Raw genomic sequence first — 24,266 nt, 5'->3', positions numbered from 1 at the left:
GTCACTGGAATGCTTTCATGATGATGACTTTACAGGTTATCTATAATAAATCTCCTTATCATAGCTTGTGTCTTTAGAAGTCTATTTGTGTCAGTTTCAGAAAAGTTTAACAATTTCCTTTAAGTACTCCTGTAAATTATCTTGGAATCCAAGCCTTTGCATTTCCAAGTCAGCATCTCACCCCACGGGGATTGCCAGAAGTATGGATCTCAGTTCCCAGATTTTTCAGCAATTGGTCCACACATCTGGAGGGTATCAGGTTGACTTCTTAGCTGGTTACTTTCAAATTAATAATGTAATCCTATAACCACTAGTTTGGAAATGGTTACACTGTAACCAGGGAGCACAATTTTCAGGTAAATATAGATCAATTTGGGCTACATGACCAGTTTTCTTTGAATTACTGCATGGTTGGATCTCCTGAAAAGAAATCCATATGGGACTTTTAAACATTATAAAAGAAATGCTTTTCAAATATTGTATATTAGATCCATAGGTACTGATGACAGAAGATTATCTTTTTACGTAGTTCTACTTTGATGATTAAATATTTTGGAATCATTCTTGCAGAGTGAAATAGGAGAACTGCAAGCTACCTGTAACTGGATAGGCAAATGATAATGTTTCACAGTTAAATAGAGTATTACTAAGTCTTACCTCCCTTACTGTCGATTCTGTATGGTTACATATCGCTAATAACTCGGTATAACCAGAACAATTGAATTTCATGAAATAGTTTTTCCATGCCATCACAAGTTCACGCCTGTAGGTCATTGATCTCTCTCTCTCTCTCTAGTGTTGAGATCAAAATTAACATCAGAAATTTGGACCTGGACATGAACTGCAGCCATTTTTATCAGTTTCTCTCTCTCTACCCTCTGAATGCACATTAATTCCAGCTTACTCTTTCTCACCCAATACTTCTAGTTTCTAAGAGTTCATGTATGAACTCTAATATATGCATGTCCTCATGACATTGCTTTCATATCACCCTCAACCTGCCATGGAGACAGCATAAAGATGCTTTTTGCTGTTTGAAACTAATGTTATTCCTCTTCTCCTAATTAAAATTTTGCTGTGGCTATGATTTAACATTCTTCATCAGTGATGTGGTTGATGACATAGTCAGAAATTTGACTATGCCTAGTTCCTCCTGGGCATTTTAGGTTGCTGTGGCATGTCTTTAATGGCTAAGTGTAGATAAGGATACACTGAGAAAACCCTTAAAAGGATTCCATTTCTTTTTCAACATTCCTCATTGTCAGCATATTAGAATGCTGCAGAAATGGCAACGTGGATGTTTGGATGAGGATGGAGCTCTTTGAGTCATGTGTTTTGTTAACTTTTTATTGTTCTGCACAGCAACAGTTTAGCAACTGCTCTTTCTTGTATATCAGTATTCTAGAAATTGAGGATGTTTCGTGATACAGTATGTTGTTTTATGGAGCACAAGAAAAGACTAAGTATTTTAACTCATATATCTGTCTTTTTACCAGCTCCTGATGGACCACCTCAGGATGTTCAACTTGAGCCTATATCTTCACAAAGCATTAGGGTAACCTGGAAGGTAAATATATACATGTGTTTTTAAAAAAGAAGATTATGCCCTCAAGCTTTATTGAGGGCTCATAAGGCTCAAAGTTAAAAGATGCATAGTGTGATGAATTTATACACACAATATTATGGTTAAATTTTTAAAAATCACATGCAGGTGAACGTAATTGCATGCTAAATTAAATTTACATGCAATTATATGTACTTTGCTTGTGCTGTTTTGAATAACTTACTATCAGAAATACAACTGCAGTATATAAAATAAATGGAATTTTAGATTCATTCTCAACTTTTTCCATAATATAGTATTTTAACAGAAATATTACTGCAACTTTTGCTTTTTAATGCCAATACCCTTGAACCAAAATGTAATTAATGTTTAGAAAATTATTTATATTGAATGCATTTAATAGATTTTTGAGGAACTGTGAACGTTTTAAATGAATCGAAAAGCACTAAAACTCTTTTAAGTATCTTTTTAGTGTATAATAGTTTCCATATTTTTAACATACATAAAATGACTTTTTTCTTTCTATTCTTTGTTCTTTTGTGGAAATAAGATAAACTTGGATAATAGAAAGACAACTATTGGAAATTGATAATGAGGTTAACTTTTTATTAGAATGAACAGTTAAAAATCCCATTACTTGGAATATATATATATATATATATATATATATATATATATATATATATATATATATATATATGTAAATTTTAGATTGCTAACAAAGAATTAAAGGGAGACTGATATGCATTTCAAACTTATTTGTTTTCATCAGTCAGCCATACCCTTCTGAGATTCGAACCTATATATATGGAAGAAAGAAGAATTGTTCAAAACATTTCAAATTTGAAACAGGCTGTCCTTTTTTTATCAAAAGAATTTGATTACTACCCAACTATTCTAGTGATTTTCACTCAAAACAGTCCTTATTTAGAACTACATCTGAACACTTTATGTTAAATAGTTCTTTCAAACTAAAACAAAATGTTTGGAAGTTGAAGTGTTTCACATTCATAATGTTTCACGTAGTGCTAAACAATAGCACCTGACACAGAATTGTAATATACAGTATATGTAAAGAGCCCATTGAGGCAGCTGATATGCCAAATGCCTTTTTCTGTCGATATTCATGAAGATAAAACTTATGATAAGATATCTTTAAAGATGAGGTTAATTCCTCGTAAATGGATGGATGCATCCATGTAGTTTTCCTGGCAATAATATTGAAAGGGTTACCATTATCACCTTCTGGGATTTCCCCACCAATTTAGCCGCACTCCTGGGCTTTCCTTGTTATCTCACATCCAAATGCTAACCAGATCCAACTCCCCTTAGCTTTTTAAAATTGGCCATTGCCAGCTAGAAAAAAGCCTTTGAGGTATACTTCATTCTTGAACAAACTGAAACAGGGCAAGATTGTGAAGATAATTAGAGCACAAGATTTGAAAACCTCTAAAGAAAAAGAGGAAACTGGTATATTTAGCCCATAAAAAAGATGCCTATAGAGAAAATATTACAGCAGTCTTCAACAATCTAAAGAGATGGCACAGAAACGGCAGCCATAATCTGTTCTTTACCATCTCACAGTACTAGGTACAGAGTAATAATAATCATTTATTGGAAAGTAAATTCTTGATGAATGGTAGGAATATTTTGCTAATAATAAGTAATAGCATGACAGTGGAACCAATTACCAAAGGGAAATAGGGAACTCCCAGTTGCTGGATATGTTCAAATAGAGACTAGGCAGTCACCAGTCAGGAATACTTTAAACTGGATTCATACATTGAGCAAGAGGATTGTCTATGTTATAACTGCTTTCTTCCTGTTCTATATACGGTAATTTTGCAGATCACCATGATCTTTTTCCCCCAAATCAGAATCCAAGATTTTTTTAAAAAAACAATGTATATGGATAGAAATGAGCAGCTCAATAGACAAGGAGATGTGCAATATTTAAAGTGTGACTGCCCTACTTAAATGATAAAGTCTATCCAAGTATACTGGATTCAAGAATACCATAGCCTGTAGTATAGTCTTTAACCAAGCTTATTTTCTACAGAAAGGGTACTGGATTAAATTAAAAGCTGTACATAAAAACACCTGAACAGCTCTGATTAAGATTGTAAAACATTATCCTGCCAGTATTTGTTATATATTGGAGGACTGGGTAGTTACTTAAGACTCTTAACGTTGAATTAATATATTTTCCCTATCGATGTCCTCCTGCCATGATACACCAATAAAAATGGAAAGAGTAGTATAATTGCAATATTCTTCCTTTTAAAAAAAACAAACCCCAGAATTAATAAAGAACCCACTGATAAATATACTGCAATCATCTTGCTGTTGTCCTGATAGAATCTACTAAAATTACCACATCCATAAAAAAACCTCAGTGTTGTATTATCTGAAAATTATTCAGTACCATTATAAAAAAAACATAACATGATTTTGTAATACTTCTTGTGTCTATGGAAAATAAGAATAGAAGTAAAAGAGACTGAAAAGAATTGCCTTTTATCTAAGACAACAAATTCATGAGGAAAGTTATTGTGTTTGTCTAGGATCTCAGATTTCTGTCATATTTCAAGGAAGAAAGGCTCTATAATTATTGGCAATTTATAAAAAAAATAAATAGTAGGCTTTAATAATATTTAGCTTCTGCTCTACTAGCCACTACTTTTAAGACATGATGTTGAATTTATGACTAACTAAAATTTTGTAGTTGTATCTGCAATACCTCATGCAACCATTACTGTTCCAAATCACATCATTCACATGAAGCGCTGACATAGCTAAACACCTGTGTTGTCTCCAATGGCTAAGCAGCATCATACCTGGTTAGTATCTGGAATGGAGGTCACAATGATATCCTAGAACTATATGCTGGTCCAGGAAGTTGAAAGACAACTTGGAAGAAAATTATAACAACCACTTCCAAATTGTTGCAAAGAAAACAACATAGATATATCCAAGTAATCCACATGTGTCATGTTTCACTCAAAGAAATTGAAATTAAAATATAATATAAATATTTTGGTTAATTTTACAAATACTTGTGAATTTATTTATTGAAAAATGTTTCAAATGGATGAAAATCTTTTATAGGATTCATAGTAATAGTAATTATTCTGAAATTAGAAAATGCAACTTTGCTCTCTTTTTTTCCCAGTGAAAAAGTACATTTGATTCAGGGAAAAAAATATTTATTTTTATCATCATCTTGACAAAATTTCCCTGAAATTAGAATCCACACTAGGAAAACAGAATTAATATTTTCACAAATAAGATAGTATCTAACACTTTATGATCAGGGGAAAACTGCCTTCTACTATTAACATTAGGGAGCTGAGTGCTCTAATTCAGTGACAGAAGGATTTCTATCTATAAAAGAAAGTTTACAATAAAACTTAAATTTGGACACTTACAGTCTGGAGCTCAGGGTAGATTATTGCAAGTATTATTGAAAATTACAGTTTTAAAGAAAGTTTCACTGTAATGATTGCTTCAGTTATGAGGAGGGAAAATACTTCTCATTTATCTTCAGAAATGCTGTTATTACATTTGTAATTCAACTTATATTTAATTTCATCATAAAGCTAGACTTCAGCTCAATCTGCTTTAGTAGTATGGACTTTGGGAAAGGAAATTTTTCTGAGCATTTAACATATTATGGTAATGTTTTATTATGTTGAAAGTGTATACAACATCTGACTTCTTTAGGCGCCAAAGAAGCATTTGCAAAATGGAGTTATTCGTGGTTATCAGATTGGTTATCGGGAATACAGCGCAGGAGGCAATTTCCAGTTCAACATCATCAGTATTGATACTACTGGAGACAGTGAAATTTATACCTTAGATAACCTTAAAAAATTCACACAATATGGCATGGTTGTGCAGGCATGTAATCGAGCTGGAATAGGACCATCTTCTCAAGAAATTATCACTACTACTCTTGAGGATGGTAGGTACTAAACTTGAAAACATTATTATTATTATTTATATTGACGATGCACAGAATTTATATGCTATTTTATATTTTTAGGAAATAGGATCACAGTTTAAGCATCAGTGTACATGCTATAATCTGGCAGTAGTTATTGGGCAATCTGTTAACGAGAGTCATTTTGGGTAGTTAGATCTCTGTCCCACACTTTTGGGGTGCTATTTCCTCTCTCTTCCTAAATTGCTCCCTAGGAATAATTCGCTTTTGAATATATGTGAAAAAAACAGTAGTTTTTAATTTAACATTTTATTGAATGCAATATCAAATGTTGTGGCCTAATTAGGCTGTACTCCTTGAATGGATTCTTGAAGTTGAAGCATATTTTTTTTCTTTGCTTCATTCCATGCGGGAAATAGAAGGAATTTGAGCATAGTCAACATCCTGCTATTACTATTATACAAAGAATCCTGGGAATTTCTGTGTTTTACAAGATGCCCTTCAAGCTAAAATCAGCAAATGAATGGCTCGTTTCTGCATGAATTTAAAGTGTTTCATTCATGGTCCCCCAAGTCAGACTGCAAAAGAAAACATGGAGGAACAATGGCTATCCTATCTTGGTCTTAACAAGTTCCTGAATTAGATTTCTTCAGCTTCAAGTGTTATTTGGCCATAGGAGAAAATAATTACTTGCCTGTAGGATTACTTGCATCCTACCTAGAATAAAAACAGGGAAAGTGTCAACACAAAGGAACAAAGCGGAGAATCTACAGTATTTCTATTTCCTCAACTATTACCGGTAAATCTAATGTTTGTGAAAGAGAGGGATAATGTATGTACTAAGGAATTTCTAGTATCTTGCCTTGCTGAGGTACAAGGCAAAGCAAGAAAAGGTCCATTAGCTTTTAATAAGAACAGACATTTGTTGAGCAAGACAAAAAGTATGCTCTAAGTGGTTGAGAATTATGGAAGAGGAACTCAACTGATAAACACTGTTTGGAAAAGGCACACATGCATATGTGTTCTAAGATTATTGAGATCAAGTTTTTCAGAGCTGCAGAAGAGAGCCCTCTTGTGGCTATATTCCATCAGCAAAGAAATATGTGGAAAAGTATACTATTAGGACTCTTGTGATGAGTGCACTCTTAAAATAGTTACCAAGAAATAGCATCTGAAATAAATTCTCATACATATATTCTTATAGAGACACATGTGAGTGTGCGAATAATGTTTATATTTTAGTGCTTGTTTAAATATCTTTAAAGAGCCTTATCTAATGCTATACTCTTCGTGTTTGCAAATCAATCTAATACGGTTCAGAGTGATTCTTGACAGTCTGTCTATCGCTGTTTAGAGTTCAGCATCTTGTCAAAGAGATTATTTTAGTTGCAAAGATTTACAGGTCTTGGCTTTGTTCCGGCTGAGAGATTATATATGTATACAGTATTTATGTATGTATATGTAGCAGGAATTCCCTACTGACTCTGAAAAAAGAGGAAAAAATCCACACCAACTTCTCATGAACTTTATTCATTAGCTTTTAGTGATAAAAAGTCCTGTGCTTTTGAGTACAGACATTGTTTCTGATAGCTATGAGCTCTTTTTGTTTGCTGTTACAGTTAACTGAAAATCTAGTTTATATTAATAGTTAATATATTTGTTATATTTTATTTTCTGTGCCTTGACCAATTTGTGATGTAGTTATTGAAATATTCTTGAAACATTAAAGAACTCTAATTGGGAAACTGGCTTTCCAAAATTATCCACTCTGTACGTAGAAAAAAATGTCAACAAGAAAATAGCATTTCTTAGTGATTACATCTTAGAAGGTCATCTAAATTTTGAGCTACACTTCTGAACATAACTGGATTAACTTCCTTCTATGCTATTTTATTTTATTTTATTTTATTTTATACATATTTCTAACCTACCCTAATCCATGGCATTTAAGGTAACAAGCCTTGCAGAGTGTACCATTTCCAACTTGTCTACACTACAGTATGCTACAAAGAGTATTCTAAAAATAATCTTTTCACTCTCTCCTAAGAGGCTTATTGAAGAAATGTCAGAGTCAATTGGTGCATACTACTTTTATAGCATTCATAGTCAAAATCTATTACTGTCAAATTTCAGTTCCTAGTTCCCCTCCGGAGAATGTCCAAGCCATTGCTACATCGCCAGAAACCATCTCTATCACCTGGTCCACTCTGGCCAAAGATTCCCTCAATGGAATTCTACAGGGATTTAGGGTGATATACTGGGCTAATCTTTTGGATGGAGGTAAGTAGTTTGACTCCTCAAGATCAGTATTTTTCCTGGTTGCATGTAATGCTTTCCAGGATGAAAAAAAACTTCCCATTTCTATGGCAGAGTCGGCTTGTCCTTTGTTTTTACTAATCGTTGAATCTTTTAGGAACTGAAAATGATTTCATGTACAGTATTATTCAGTTGCCACTATAAATGTGAACTCTCACTCCCAGACAAAAGTATATTACATAATATATCAAGGTATTTTTGTGTAGCATTTTTACCATTGCAGGCATATACTTCTATGGATTGGCAAAAAGCCACTGCTAAAAATCTTAATACAGCTATATTGTATACATACAACGATATCAAGATTGTATTTTTGCAATATCTTAAAATGTGCCTATGCATATAGAGACTGATAATTTTGAAATGGGGAACAGAGTAATTAAGAATTCTTAAGAGACAGTTCCATTTCTGCACATTCTGAAATTTGGGAGAAAATTCAAAACAGTAGAGCACTGATATTTTGTAATGCTACCCAACCTTTATCTAATAAATCCTTGATTAGCAGTGTTAAGTGCAACTTGCTAGTGATCAAAAGCAATAAGTATCCTCTTTTAGCAGTTGTTGACAGAGTAATCTCTTGTTGGTTATGATACTTATTATAAATGGAATGTGTGAGCTAGACTGAAATACTCATTTTGTTCAGCATATTAGATCCATTTTAAATCCAAAATGTTTGGTTTCCCATAAAATGTTTGGTTTCCCATAAGAGCCTTGGTGGAGCAGTGGGCTAATGCCTCCTTAAGTAACACCAGCTGCCTGCAATTATTGCAGGTTCGCATCCCACCAGGCTCAAGGTTGACTCAGCCTTCCATCCTTCCGAGGTAGGTAAAATGAGGACCCAGATTGTTGGGGGCAATTAAGCTGACTTTGTAATAATGCCGCTTAGGGGGAGTGTGAAAGCCCTAATAAGCAGGCATATACGTAGAATGAAGGCTACTGCTAAGCTTGTAAGCCGCCCTGAGTCTTCAGAGAAGGGCGGGATACAAATGGAATTAAAATAAAAATAAATAAATAAAAAAGAAACCAGGATCCATTTTGTACAAGTACATAGGGATATGTCAACCCGCCTGGCAACAAAAAGGATCTTTGTAACCATTTTTCTAATTGCACACTATATATTTTGATTTTTAGCATATTTTCAGGAATTAATGACAAAAAATAATGAATTCCCATTATTTTCTAACCCCAATATCTTAACAGTGTACCTTAAACAATAAACAGTGGGTAAAAATGGCACATTAGGAGTTTCAAAGTATTTGACATGTTTATTTTTTTATCCACAAGATATTTGCAGATGTTTGATTAAATGCACAGCATGGAAATTTAATATGTTCATTTAATAAACATGATAAACTTGGTCCCTATGCTGGTTACAAGTTTTACTTGCCTGCTCTCATAGCAATATAACCACCCCTTATTGGGAGAAAAATGCTACTGTCACTAACTCAAATTAATTTTTGGTTCTATAGAGCTGGGAGAAATTAAAAATGTCACTACAGTACAGCCATCATTAGAACTTGATGGTTTGGAAAAATACACCAACTATAGCATCCAGGTGTTGGCATTCACACGAGCTGGAGATGGGGTCAGGAGTGAACAGATTTTCACACGGACAAAGGAGGATGGTAAGATCCAAAATATCCCTAGTAGAAATAGAACACTACTCTTAGATTTTCCTCAAGTTGTCACTTATCTCTGTAAATGAACCTTCAGTGAAATATTATACAAAAATGTTGACTATGGCAATACTCATTGAAACATAGATATTTCTCTATGGCCTGCTCTAAAATATATCTTTAGGTGAGGGTAGAGCAGTCTTATCACAGTTTGTCACACCTCTCCCCATTGACCAATCACCCAGGATGTTGGATGTTGCCATAAAAACAGAGAGAGAAAGCCACTAGCTCATTTGTTGTTGTTAGCTGCGAAGTCATGTCCGACCCATCGCGACCCCATGGACAATGTTCCTCCAGGCCTTCCTGTCCTCTACCATCTTCTGGAGACCATTTAAGCTCATGTCTACTGCTTCAGTGACTCCATCCAGCCACCTCATTCTATGTCGTCCCATTCTTCTCTTGCCCTCAATCTTTCCCAGCATTAGGCTCTTCTCCAGTGAGTCCTTTCTTCTCATTAGGTGGCCAGAGTATTTGAGTTTCAACTTCAGGATCTGGCCTTCTAAAGAGCAGTCAGGGTTGATCTCCTCTAGGACTGACTTGTTTGATCGCCTTGCAGTCCAAGGGACTCGCAGGAGTCTTCTCTAGCACCATAGTTCAAAGGCCTCAATTCTTTGGCGCTCAGCCTTTCTTATGGTCCAGCTTTCACTGCCATACATTGCAACTGGGAAGACCATAACCTTGACTATACACACTTTTGTTGGTAGGGTGATGTCTCTGCTTTTTAGTGTGCTGTTTAGATTTGCCATGGCATTCCTCCCGAGGAGCAAGCGTCTTAATTTCTTGGCTACAGTCTCCATCTGCAGTGATCTTGGAGCCCAGGAAAATAAAATCTGTCACTACCTCCATGGTCATCTGAATTAAATTCACCCATTCCTGTCCATTTTAGTTCGCTGATTCCTAAGATGTCGATGTTCAGTCTTGTCATCTCTTGTTTGACCACATCCAGCTTTCCTCGATTCATGGATCTTACCTTCCAGGTTCCTATGGAGAAAATATCTTTACAGCATCGGACTTTCCTTTCAGCACCAGACACATCCACAGTTGAGCGTCCTTTCAGTTTTGGCCCAGTCTCTTCATTCTTTCTGGCACTACTAGTACTAGCCCTCTGTTCTTCCCCAGTAGCATATTGGACGCCTTCCGACCTGAGGGGCTCATCTTCCAGCATCATATCCTTTTGCCTTTTGGTACTGTCCATGGGGTTTTCATGGCAAAGATACTGGAGTGGGTTGCCATTTCCTTCTCCAGTGGATCACGTTTTGTCAGAACTCTCTGCTATGACCTTTCCGTCTTGGGTGGCCCTGCACGGCATAGCTCATAGCTTCATTGAATTACACAAGCCCCTTCGCCACGACAAGGCAGTAATCCATGAAGGGGACTAACTCATTAGAAACTACTAATTTGTGACTTTTGTTTATGGCACATGCTATCTTAACCTTAAGGGCTAATTTGTTATGAAAGTTTGGAAATAAATCTTCCTATGATGTTCTGAACTTAGATGTGCTTTGAATGAATTACAGTAACATTCAATGGACATTGCCTCTGGAATTCCTGTGTTTTGGGCACATAGATTCTTTTCCTCATAAAATGGCAAAAAGATAAATATAATCTGTTTTTTATGCAATAAATACAAATTCAGGAGGTAAGGAAGACTAGCAGTACAGTACAGTATGTGTTTGTGTTTCTTTTTTTATTGAAAAGTTTTACAATACATTTTTTAAAAAGACAAAACCCCTCCCAACCCCCTCCCCTCTCCCCAACCCTCCCCAACACCTCCCTCCCCTCACCCTCCCCCCTCCCCGACTTCCCAGAGCTCAATACAGGGTATAAAAATACAAACAATCATAGTCTACCTTATGCAAACAACAATAAAATATTAAATCTATCGCACTTTAACTCTTATAAAATAACTACAAGCAATTTAAATATCACATCAATACTTATTCAAATGCTAGATGAAACTTTTTAGTCCCATATTTATTTTGGATATAATCAATCCATCTTCTCCACTCCACAATATATCTCTGTTGCGACTGATCTTTCAAGTACGCTGAGATCTTTGCCATTTCCACCAGATTGGAGACTTTTAAAGTCCATTCTTCTATAGTCGGCAGTTCTTCCTTCTTCCAATATTGCGCTACTAAAAGTCTTGCTGCCGTAATTAAGTTCAACATCAGCTTAGTGTTTGTGTTTTTTATCATTTTCAGTTGTGTCTTTTAAAAATCATAATTAACTGGCTGTTTATATAAAATTAAGTTTTGACTGCGATAACAATGAAAAGAATATTTTTAAGATTTGTATTTTTGCTCATTCTTTGTTGAAGTCAGGGAAAAATAGTTTCCATTTACAGTATGGTGAATGTTGCAACAAAAAATTATGTTATTTTTTACATTCATTTAATCCATTTGCTAGGGTTTCTTTTCAACTATTAATAGAATTATTTATTTATGGAGTTATTTATAGAATTATTTTTCCATCTAAGGATTTATTTCACTGATCATTAAAATTTAAACGCAGTCATATTCTCTCCATCCTCCTAGGCTTAAATTGCATTTTCAAAGGCTGTTGTATGTGACAGCATGGGAGCTGAGTTATTGCATTCATTAGAAAGAATACATTGTAAAAAACCTTAATTAAAACAATGAATCTGTGTCCCTTAATAGACAGATCCATTCAGTTAGATCCATAGCTGTTGCAAAATAGTCTAGAAAATAGTACTAATTTGGACTAAATAAACCTTTTTTCTTCCAATTTGATGAAATATGGTTCACCATTTTATTTATATATACTATAATGTGTCCTCTGGAAATGAGATGGGCAGCACCTAAATTTGATGTGTGTGTTGTGATTCAGGGTCAGCCTGTGGGTTTGGCAGTTGGGTCGGATGACTCAGAGGAGGAGGGGGGGTGTTGAAGAGCTTGCTGATGATGGCCTTGAGGCTCCGCAGAGCCCTCAGCCGGGCCCCTCCCACCTGGTCATGACGGAGACCCAGCTGTGTGAGCCTAACAGCGTGGATGAAGATGACCCACAGCTGGCCCTGTTCAAGGACGCCCGACGCAGGTCAATCAGGAGTAAACAGAGGAAGGCAATGGGGCACCTCGGAAGGAGGCAGAGAGAGGCCACATCCTGAACTGTATTTAAGGGGAATGTGTGGGAGGGGTGGTTTGCTGAAGGCAACCGCTTGGATAGTTCCTGTTTCATAGCTCCTGTTTCATGGTTGGTGTCTTGTCTTGCTCTGTTTTATGCTAATAAATTTGGCAGGCTTTATTCCAGCCTCTTGCCGTTTGTAAAGGGGTTGTCCCTGCTTTTGCTGCAGGGCCGGTAGCAGGCTGGTACAGAACAGCACACTACACACTTTTGTCTTAGTATATTATCCACGTATATTTCAGTCAGAGTTCCACCAAAAATACCAGTATGCAGTAGAAGCTCTTCTGACTTCACTGAGGTAGCTACTTATGGACAGTGAGCATCAATGGGTAGAACTATTGTCCCTCTAGGAAACAATGGATGCTATCCTGAGTGGTTTAGAATGGTACCTCCTTGCCTGCCATATTTGATTTGGTTTCTGGATTTTATCCTGTTTTGGCCATACTCATTTTGCCACCTCCTATGTCTATGTCTTTCTTTCTATTCTGTCCCTTCATCTTCTAGTTAATCTTTAGGGGCTCTTTTAAATATTGAGTCCAGTTTGGCTAAGACGAAGAACAAATATATTCTGCTCCTAACTTATATCCTTGATCCTGCAACTTAACAATATGACATTTCCTGACTTGATTCCCTAAGATGAATCAGCTTCCCTGAAAGCCTGTGTCTGTGTGTGTGTGTCTCTCTCTCTGTGTGTGTGTGTGTGTGTGTGTGTGTGTGTGTGTGTGTCTGTGTGTGTGTGTGTTTCAGAAAAACAGAGAGACTAAGACTTCACAGGGCAAAATGTAGCCACAGTATTTAGTTTTTCAGTGAGATTTGACAATGTTTGCAACATCTCATAAATTTATATCTACATCCCACATTAGCTCCCCTTCCATTTCCAACTATATAAAAATGCTCCATGTGCTTTAGATGGAATCTGGAGACTGCATTTATCATGGTATCTGTTCCTTCTTGGTGGAATATGCTTCCACCCATGTAGGCTGGGTCCCCCAACTGTCATTACGTTTCTCCCCTTTGTTTCGGACTCCCAAGTCACTGCCTAAAGAGCTGTCTGAGGATTGAGGGATTCTCCAAAAGAGAATGCAATATACAAATCTGGTCCTCTGACTTAGGCAAACAAAAGTGTTGCTTGGACACTTACATAATCTCTTCCCCACAGTTTCCTTGCAGTTGAGAAGAGTAGCACTGAGGAAAAATGCTGCTTTAGCTGCAGAATTTGTAAGGGATCTTTTCTTGATAAAGGCTTACATGCTCTAGATAAATATGTTTCTGGTGCCAAGCAGAGATGTGCCTGTTTCCGCTGTTGTGCTTAGTTTTCAGTCTCATTTATATTTTGTTGACTATGATCTTTGTAAATTGCATTTGAGAATGTTTATCCATTAAAAATTATGTTATACATATACCAAACAATGTCTAGGAGAAACAACTCTGGGGAGAAGGTGTCTTGTGTAGTTGGCTTATTGCTTCCTGATTCTGTTCAGGGAAGAGCCTTTGTGCATGTATATGAGCACTGCCGAGAGCAAGAATCTAATTCAAGCAAGTAGGAATGAAACAGGTTTGCAACTGTAATAGAAAGGAGCTTTATTTAAGGAGCTAAGGGGTAGTGATAGGCAAGTCTAGCATCTGGATAACTACTCTCATCAGGAAGTGAGTCAGAGAATAGTAGTTCCTCGATGTATGCCTGGAAATAAAGGCAAAAGGAAGTGGCCTTGAGATTAGCTGTGTCATAGACAAAGGGCAGAAAAACTGATATACAAAGAGTGGACAGAGAGTTAAACCTCTAACTATAGCCTTCTGCCTCTTGTGGTCAGCAGGTGATGTGATGCTAAAAAAATACCATTGCAGCCACATGTCCAAACTTTTTTCCCCAAGAAAGAATCCAGATTTTTCTTCAAAATATTATAGCCTACTATTTGGATTCAAGATACCTGGGAATTTTCTTCAGCACAAGTAGATAATGTCAAAGAATAAGTCAGGGATATAGCACTGAACTGTTTGCCCGGAACACATTTAATATTTTAATGAAAAATAAAATAATAAAATCATGTTTATAGTGGATCCATGTCTTATTCATTGTTTGATAAGAAACTAAAGTTAATGATTTACTAGAGCAATTTCTTCATGTGCTAAGAAACAAACATACAGAGAAACACATTTATATATTTGTTGAGCATTCAACATAGTTTTCCATAAGCCACTAAAAAACAAAGGAACTTTTCAGTTAAGGTGCAACTATTTTTGAATGATCCCAGCAGCTTTATGCATCCGTGACTTTTAGAGACTCTCTCAAATGGTGCAGATTTTTCCTTAAAGTCTCCCTGTTGCAAGTATTTTCACCACTAGCAACACCATTTTTAAGTTTCAAGAGGCAAAGCTTACATTACTTCAGGACTCTTTGATCATTTCTTAAAATTAAGGCCATGGTTATGGAAATTAAGAAAACCATTCAAAAATAATTTCCATTTCCTTCTAGGCAATAAGAGATAACTAAGTTGGAAAAACATTCAGCATACTGCTGAGATTTACAAAAGAACAACTTAAAGCCTGAACTTGCACTGGCACTATTGTAGATGTTTAAGAGTCATGACAGATATTGAAGCAGCTTCTGACAATATTCTGTCTGAGGTAGGATAGAAGTGAATGAGAGCCAGGTGGGAAGATAAAGAAGGTTCTGCACTACAGGTTCAAGGTGCTGGTTCTTACCTATAAAGCCCTACATGGCTTAGGTCCAGGATACTTACAGGACCATCTGCTGCCAGGAACGACTTTCCTCCACCCTGTGCGCTCACACAGAGAGGATCTCCTCAGGGTGCCGTCGGCTAGACAGTGTCGGCTGGCGACCCCCAGGGGCAGGGCCTTCTCTGTTGGGGCACCTGCCCTTTGGAATCAGCTCCCCCAAGAACTTTGGATGTCCCCAGATCTTCGGTCCTTTCGTCGCGACCTAAAGATGTATCTTTTCCAACTGGCCGACCTGGACTGAGGATGGGGGTTTTTAATATTGTTTTAATTTTATTGGTTTTAGTAATTAATTATGGGGCTTTGTAATTTAATTCTTTTTTTAATATTTGTATTACTGTTTTTTATAGCTGTTTTATAAATAAATAAATAAATAAATAAATAAATAAATAAATAAATAAATAATAAATAAATGAGGTCCGAATGGTTCACAGTCACTCCAGCACGTAGAGATGCTTGGTTTTGGGGGTGCAAGGGAGCCCCATTTTCCCAAAGTGACTTTGGGTTGATCCATCTCTCTCAGCCCAGCCTACCTCGCAGGCTTCTTCTTTTTGTGAAGAATAATAGGAGGAGGAAGCACTATGTATATTGCTTGGAGTTTCCTGAATGGGAGGAAAAATACAGATAAATAAATAAATCACATAAATAAGTATTTATAAGGCCATTCTGTTCAGTATGAAAGATGCTTTGCCATCTCCAATTTGGTCACAGTGACTGATCAAAAAAGTGCACCCTAACATTGGCTTTCATCTTACTTTTCAGCTGCTTAAAACATTTCATACTGGTTTATTGGTTGTTGCAAGAATTTGTCTTGAGATGCTTAGTACGATTGAGATAGCTATGCCTGTCCTATTAGATTTGCCACACTTTGCACTGAACAACATGCACTGAATTATTTCTCCTATTTCAACAGCCACATCTGTTGTTCTTACAGTTCCAGGTCCTCCTGCCGGAGTTAAAGCAGCTGCAGCATCAGCTTCTACTGTGTTTGTATCTTGGCTGCCTCCCATCAAATTAAATGGTATCATCCGAAAATATACTGTATTCTGCTCTCATCCATATCCCACAGTAAGTTACCAGTAGGTCACATGGGCCCAAACTACTGACTTGTATTCCATTGATTATTTAGAGTTTATTTGGATTTTGGTAGCAGGAGGGACATTGCAACCCATCAAATGTCTGCTAAATTGGAGTCTGGATTGTATATGCATTGACTAGGAGTAAATCCCATTCACCCCATTAGGACTTACTTCTGAGTAGATACATGCAGGACTCACTATAGGTTTGCAAAGTAAATTGCCAGTAGTCAAAAGGACAGCAGATTTGTTTTAAGACTGTGTCCTAAACCAGATACCAGAAGGTTAACAAGAAATGACTGTTTCTGCCTGGTATTTCTATGAAGTCCATTTGCTACTGTTGAAGACAGAATCCTAGACAATTCCGAAATGAATCAAAAGCACTTTTCAGCTCTTATCGTAAAACCATGTCCTAGAATCAAACTATACTGAACTATGTGTTATTTATGTCTGGGTTGAAATTCATTGGATGAGATGATACTGAAAATCTAGTCTGTTATGAAAACTTCTGCATTTTTGCAATCTGGAAGCTAATTCCAGTTGATCTGTATATTTTTTCCAATAAGAGAAGAGCACAAACGATAGTGTTTCTAAATGAATTTTGGCAAGGTCTAAGTAAAAATTGTTTTCACTGTCTATTTAATGTCATGTAGCATTGTACAGTATTATTCAAACAATGGTGAGTACATTAATGCAGAAACATCTGGAATTCTTTTTTAATGTAACTTTATTAAAGATTGTTATTAGAATACTGTAAGCAAATGGTTCTCAAATCTGTGGTTTGTGGACCCCTGGGGACCTGCAATGTTGCCACAGGGGGTCTGCCATGGCTTGAAGAAATGCTATGATTTAAATCTTGAGTTAAATCTTGGGGGGGTCTGTGGCCACAAAAAGTATTTAAAGGGAGTCCGTGGTGAAGAAAAGGTGTAGAAGGTGCAGAAAAGACAAGAAAAGAAGAGGGGGAAAAACAGAGAAATCGAAAGGAAAGAAGAAAATAATATATAAACAAACAAAAAAAGAATTTTATTAAGAAGTGACTTCCCAACTTCATTACAATAAGTTACAAGTAGTCCTCACTTAGTGACCGTTTGTTCCATTACTGTTCAAAATTATGGTGATGCTGAATGGAGTGAATGACTCATGCCCAAAGTTACGGCCGTTGCAGCATCCCCTTGGTCACATGATACAATTCGGCTGCAGACACACTGCAAGTCTCCACACCTGCAGCGGTGGGATTCAGCCGGCTCGCACCACTTTGGCATAACTGGTAGCTAATTTTTTGTTGCCCAGGCCCAGAATGGACTTCCGAAAGCGGCATCCACACAGAGAACCGGTTGTTCACATATTTGAATCCCACCACTGCCCCCCTGCCTATCTTCCCTCAATCTAGGCCACTCTGCACAGCTGTACTTGGGGGTTGCACTGAGGTTAGGCCTGAAGTAGAAGCCAAGGGCCTTCAGCAGCCACCCCACTAAGCCTGTACATCAACTGCTACTTAGAATTGATTGCCCCCCACGTCTCTGTTCTCCTGAGGGTCTTCCATGCGCCTGTTTGTGTGTGTTTTCGGAAGCCTCACTTGTGAGTGATCCCATGTCCTTTCCTTGTCTGGAGAGGAATGATCAAAGAGCTGGTCTACTTGCTGGCTCTTCATTCCACCTTGACCATTGGGTCCACTTTTCATGGAGCCATCTTCATCTGCCATTTCCTTCCCCAAAGAATTCTAAGGATCTAGAATTTATTAACTAGTGCTTGTCTTTACACCCTACACTAAGCCATAATGTAGTTTACGTGGTTTAGCAACTTGGGTGAGTGCAGCCATTGAGATTCTGAAATTATGAATTACAATAAGTGTTCTTGAACCACTCATGGCTCATTATTTTCTCCATCTAAACCATATGCATGATCGTTATTGCAATGAGAACCCAAATCACATCAAAGGATCTTGTTTTTGTTTAATTTACTATTTAAATTAAAATTATTTATGGTTAATTAGGCTAAAATTGAACTGTCTGTTGGTTTTACAGCCCTAATTTATTGCTGATTTATTATGACCCAGTGTTTTTGACAGAGTCTCTTTACTATGGTTTTGAAGTTTCAAATCTTAAGAAGGTGATTGTCCTGCTTCAAAATGGCCACTAGGTGACACTACTATCCCTATTTAATATCAGGTTCACTAGGTACAATATACAGTATTACATTTCAATGGAGCTGGCATATTATAAAGAAATTAGACACTATAGAATACTTTCAATAGCTGAATGCTGTATCGAACTAATATTTTAATAAGCTTTTTCCACCCTTGGCTGTAAGAACTTTTCTGTAGCTTTCAATATTGTGAATCACTTCCAACATCATATTTGTTTGATGTTTTTATCCACATGTATCCATGAGTACAGGTAGTCCTTGACTTGCAACAGTTCATTTAGTGACCATTAGAAGTTACAACGGCAGTGAGAAAAGTGACTTATGACCATTTTCCACACTTACAACCATTACAGCATCCACATGGTCATGTTATCAAAATTCAGATGCTTGGCAACTGGTTCCTATTTATGACGGTTTCAGTGTCCTGGGGCCACATAATCATCTTTGACAACCTTCTGACAATGGGGGAAGCCAGATTCACTTAACAACCATGTTACTAACTTAACAATCGCAGTGATTCATTTAATAACTGTGGCAAGAAAGGCCATAAAATGGGGCAAAACTCACTTAACAAATGTCTCACTTAGCAACAGAAATTTTGGGCTCAACTCTGGTCGTAAGTCAAGGACCACCTGTATATCAAACTCAAATCACTTCAAATTCCAAAACCTTTGTTTCACATTTGAAACAACTGTTACGTCTTCAAGGCCTGGCTATTTTGTACGAGCTGGGAATATATTTCAAAACCTGGAGAGGGCTGTTTTCTGCTTGAAACATTTGCAAATGGTCAAATCAACCCATTTCCAATGGAAAATAACTGCTTTGAGTTCAAAATGGGGCATTTAAAATTCAGTTCAACTTCAAAACCTTTTATATGTCCCACTTTTTGCTCATATTTGGTTTGTTTGAATTTTACAAATGTTCATAAAAGCCAAAACCAAATCCTCGTGTTACAGCAGTTCATTTAGTGACCATTCAAAGTTACAACAGCACTGAGAAAGGGGACGTATGACCATTTTTCACACACCTGTTGCAGCATCTTTGTGATCAAACTTCAGATGCTTGGTAACTGACTCATACTTATGACAGTTGCAGTGTCCCAGGATCATGTGATCACCTTTTCTGACCTTCTGACAGGGAAAGTCAATGGGGAAGCCAGATTCACTTAACAACCATGTTACTAATTTAACATCTGCAGTGATTCACTTAACAACTGTGGAAATCAAGTTCATAAAATGGGGCAAAATCCACTCAACAAATGTCTCACTTAGCAACAGAAATTTTGGTGTCAATTATAGTCATAAGTCAAAGACTACCTGTATGTTTTTTTTCAAACTTTTAAATATTTTAGCTGCATTAATTGCTGCTCTATTTAGATTCTGTAGTTTGATTATTTCTGGGAAACTGCAGTATTTTTTTTTCTTTAACAGAAATCATTATCTAGGTCAGGGGTAAGCAACCCTGGCTCTTTTATGACTCGTGGACTTCAACTCCCAGAATTCCTGAGCCAGCCACGCTGAGGGAAAAGGGAGAGGTTGCCATGCTGAGCCATGGTGGCTCAGGAATTCTGGGAGTTTAAGTCCATGAGTCATAAAAGAGCCAAGGTTGCCTACCCCTGATCTAGGTAATCCTCCAGATTTCTCTCAAGACTTGTGTTGATTTGTTAAAATAATGTAATTTTGACAGCTAGGGAAGAAAAATAAATAAATGGTCAGCTAATATTACTTTTATTTTGAATTGCAGCAAGTGCCCAGGTAAATGTGATTGAGACCGATTCATTACTGCCTTAACATTTTTCTAACCAGTCACCACACCTCTAGGATGGATCTTTATTGTCAAAGAAATGAACCACAGTGCCAGTATATTGCCCTCGTTGCCAGTGCTGACTTTGGAAAATCAGCTAAATTTATATACACGTATTTAATTTAATTTTTAATTTATTGAGATTTCTATACCGCCCTTCTCCCAAAGGGACTCAGGGCGGTTCACAGGGCATAAATATAAAATGACAATACAAAAATTAAAAGACAATTAAATCAATGCCCAAGTTAAAACAAGAATAATAAAACAAACCTATAAAAACCCATATACCCCCATCAGGCCAGACCCGCTAGTTCAAATAAATGGGTCTTCAACCCGCGACGGAAGGATCAGAGGTCTGATGCCGTCCGGAGCTCAGCCGGCAGTTGGTTCCATAATGCCGGAGCACCCACAGAGAAGGCCCTCCCCCTGCTTAGACAGTGATACAAAATAGAATTAAACCGTAAAAAACAACAACACTGATTGGTGTTAACTTGCTATTGTGAAATCTGCTGTTGTGCTTTTTGTCCTACGTCTGGTTTGAGATGTCAGGTCTTTCTCTCTCTTTCGATATATATGTATATTGTTTACTTTTGTTTGGAAATATTTGTCTTTCCTATCACAGGTAATCAGCGAATTTGAAGCTTCTCCTGACTCATTTTCCTACAGAATCCCTAATTTGAGCCGGAATCGACAATACAGTGTCTGGGTTGTGGCTGTAACAGCTGCAGGAAGGGGCAACAGCAGTGAAATTATCACCGTGGAACCATTAGCTAAAGGTGAGGATTCTGCCCTTCAGAACATGCGATTGAATAGAATTGCTGAGTTATAGGGACTGAAAAGCCATTTCCTATCTACTCTAAGGAAGGCAAAATTGTCCATCCAACCATCCACGTTTAGGCCACTCCAAGTTACAACCAAGAGGACTACGTAGATTACATCATATGGAAGATATACTGTCATGGCAACTTTTGTTTCTGCCAGTCATGTCTACTCTTCTTAATCAATTGTTTTGTTCTATGTAAATTTTATTGTTGTTCCAAAGCAAGGAGGGAGAAAAGTATGGAAACAAAAGTCAGGAAAACAGTACATAGCAGGCAAGATGGCTGCACAAGTGTTTGAGACTCTTAAAGTTTAATATTCCAGGTCTCTGGCTGAAGTGTAAATAGCAGTCTTATAAACAACATGCTGTAAATAGAGATCTGATAGTCTTATTGCTAAAAAAAAACCTTTATAGGGCAAAAAACTATTTACTCATGCATGCCATAGGACAGAAAAATATTCACTCTGTTTTTAAGAAAAAGGGTATGTTTAATCTCCATGATTGCATAGATACCTTTGATTAATAAGCGGCAAATCTGAATTAATTGATGAGTCATCATGGCTTTTCTGTTTCCTATGCCTCATTAATATTTCCTAGGAGTATAATGTAATGTTATTAGCTAGGTCTCATTCACTTCTATTCCTTTTGATCAACCAAACTAATTTTGTGTATAGTATTTTCCTTTTTGGTTTGTATTTTTGTATATTTTGTGTATTTATTGCATATTTGATTTTGTGTTTTATATCTTTATTTATTAGCACAATTCTCCTGAGAAGTAGACACTTTTCTTGAACAGACCATAACAATAGTGTTAGGATCATCATGTATATAATATTATCTTTCCTTTCTTCCTGTTATGTGGTCTAGCAGTGTTCAAACTGAAGTAATCTTCTTTGCTTTATTTGTTCCAGAAGGACTAGTTTTAATGAATTTCTTTGACAAACTATTTAGATAAAAAAACCCAATGAGATTAAACATTCCTCTTATTTTTTATTTTGTGTTTGTAATGCTGATCTAAATGATTTAGAACAGTATCTTGCCCTATTGTGTAGTCTTCATTATGAGCTGTTGTTTCTACTTAATATACTTGGCTGAAAAAATGCTGTGGTAGCCTATAGCTACAAATTATAATCAACAGTTTAAATATTCTTGGTGATTGATATACTAAAAGATGAGCAGCGTCACCATCATCATAAAATTTGCATACCCGTCATCATCCAAAAAATTATTAATAGATATGACAATAATAATGATGGGTGTCAATGAACTAATTAGCACCAAACCATTTCTAGAATTGCTTCTTGACCAAGTTTTAAAATACTATTAAAAAGAGTACAAGTGTAATTTCTGAGGTGAACTGGTTCATTAAATTGGGACCATAATTGATACATCAGAACCGGCATTTTGAGTTGTCCCAGAAACCTATTGACAATCAGTGCAAGACCTGCAGTGCAGGTATTATGTGCTTGTCATAATTAGTATCTGCCAGTAAACAGGTCACTGCTTTCCAGACCAACTGCAGTTTTTGAGTGGTTGAGGCAGCTCCACATTGCATTGGGGCAAATGAAGATGAGGTAGTGTTATAAATCCTTGTATAGCTAGATGGAATTGCAGCTGTGGTGCATTGCTTAGTTCTGGGGAAAGGCACTTATGACTATGGTCTGCACAAGTCCATCTAACAGCAGTTGTGAGTGTAGGAGGACCCTCAGTTCACTGAGCTGCTCTCTTAAGAGTAGGGCCTCTCCTTCCAGTCTCCAACTCTCATAAGCAGTCTAAAAGAATGTCATGATTGATGTTATCTAAAGCTTGTGGGAGGTCTAATAGGGCCCAAAGGGATGCTGTCAAGGTTGAATTGCTAAAATGCCCTGCTAACTATTGCTACTCAACTTGCCATAGAAACAGGTGGAAGGGGTAGGAAATGTGGGGAGGAAATGGGAGTCTTAAGAAGCCAGATCCTGAAGCTAAAACTCAAATACTTTGGCCACCTATTGAGAAGGAAAGACTCACTGGAGAAGAGCCTAATGCTGGGAAAGATTGAGGGCAAGAGAAGAAGGGGACGACAGAGAATGAGGTGGATGGATGGAGTCACTGAAGCAGTAGGCGTGAGCTTAAATGGACTTAAATGGATGGTAGAGGACAGGAAGGTCTGGAGGAACGTTGTCCATAGGGTCACGATGGGTCAGACATGACTTCACAGCTAACAACAACAACAACAAAGAAGCCGCACGGACCATTAGAACTTACAAAAATGCCAAGGTCACTAATGCAACAGACAGAGAAGTGGACTGTTCTCATAACAAACCAAAGACTTATGATTGGGCAACATGAACACTTGCTGAGTGGTTCTTATTTATGGAAAGCTATTGTTAACTAGGCAGATTTTCATGCAGGAAAGCCAGAGCTGATTTTGCTTCTTCAGTTCCAAGATGTATATTCAATAATGTATATCTTTTATGGCACTTCAAAGCCTTGAAGATTCCTTAATTTTGAGTTTGCTAGTCGGACAGTTGACAGACACGCTATCCTCATCCAGATCTCCCCAAAAGCTATTCAGCAGTGTGATCAATCCCTTTTGCACCCCTCTTTGCCAGGCTGGGTGCTTCCCAACATATCTAGATTAGACAAACTTGATGAAAAAGGACTGTGTACTGTAATTTATTTAGTTTCTGCAAAAATGGCAGCACATTTAGCCAAGGACAGAGAATGGGAAGCAGAAATGCAGGTTAGAGTCCCAAAGGACACCCAACTTTTTCATGTACAACAACTCATATTTAGTGTGAGACATTTTTTCATTGCTTTCAGTTGAATGAAACAGATTATTCAAGTATCATTTTGTGAAGTTATTTATGTTAACCAAATCTTTGAAATATTACCTGTGAAGTTAGAAGTGCTTTGTTTTATTTGCTTCAAATGCTGCGTATTGATGGATAATATCTAAATTATCTAATCTAAGTTATCTAAACAATCTAAGTACAGAAAGAAAATCTTCAGTTACATAATATGGTTCAGGGTTCTTCCTCAAGTATCCTCTTAAACAAGTTTC

The 24,266-nt window shown here is 36.9% G+C and overlaps 1 protein-coding gene across 1 annotated transcript in view; it reads left to right on the top strand.

Moving 5' to 3' along the window:
* Positions 1–24,266, top strand: part of DSCAM (DS cell adhesion molecule) — a gene marked incomplete at both ends in the record, with an annotated part of 366,722 nt that overhangs the window by 266,029 nt on the left and 76,427 nt on the right. Inside the window, 6 exons of the mRNA XM_083361425.1 lie at positions 1,497–1,567; positions 5,288–5,528; positions 7,641–7,787; positions 9,293–9,448; positions 16,314–16,447; positions 21,026–21,179. Of these exons, the coding sequence (XP_083217551.1) occupies positions 1,497–1,567; positions 5,288–5,528; positions 7,641–7,787; positions 9,293–9,448; positions 16,314–16,447; positions 21,026–21,179 (903 nt within the window). The remainder of the gene's footprint in view (positions 1–1,496; positions 1,568–5,287; positions 5,529–7,640; positions 7,788–9,292; positions 9,449–16,313; positions 16,448–21,025; positions 21,180–24,266) is intronic.

This window comes from Vipera ursinii (assembly GCF_947247035.1).
Source record: "Vipera ursinii genome assembly, chromosome: 4".
NCBI classification, from domain to species: Eukaryota; Metazoa; Chordata; class Lepidosauria; order Squamata; family Viperidae; genus Vipera; species Vipera ursinii.
This window is presented reverse-complemented; position numbering and strand designations above follow the sequence as displayed.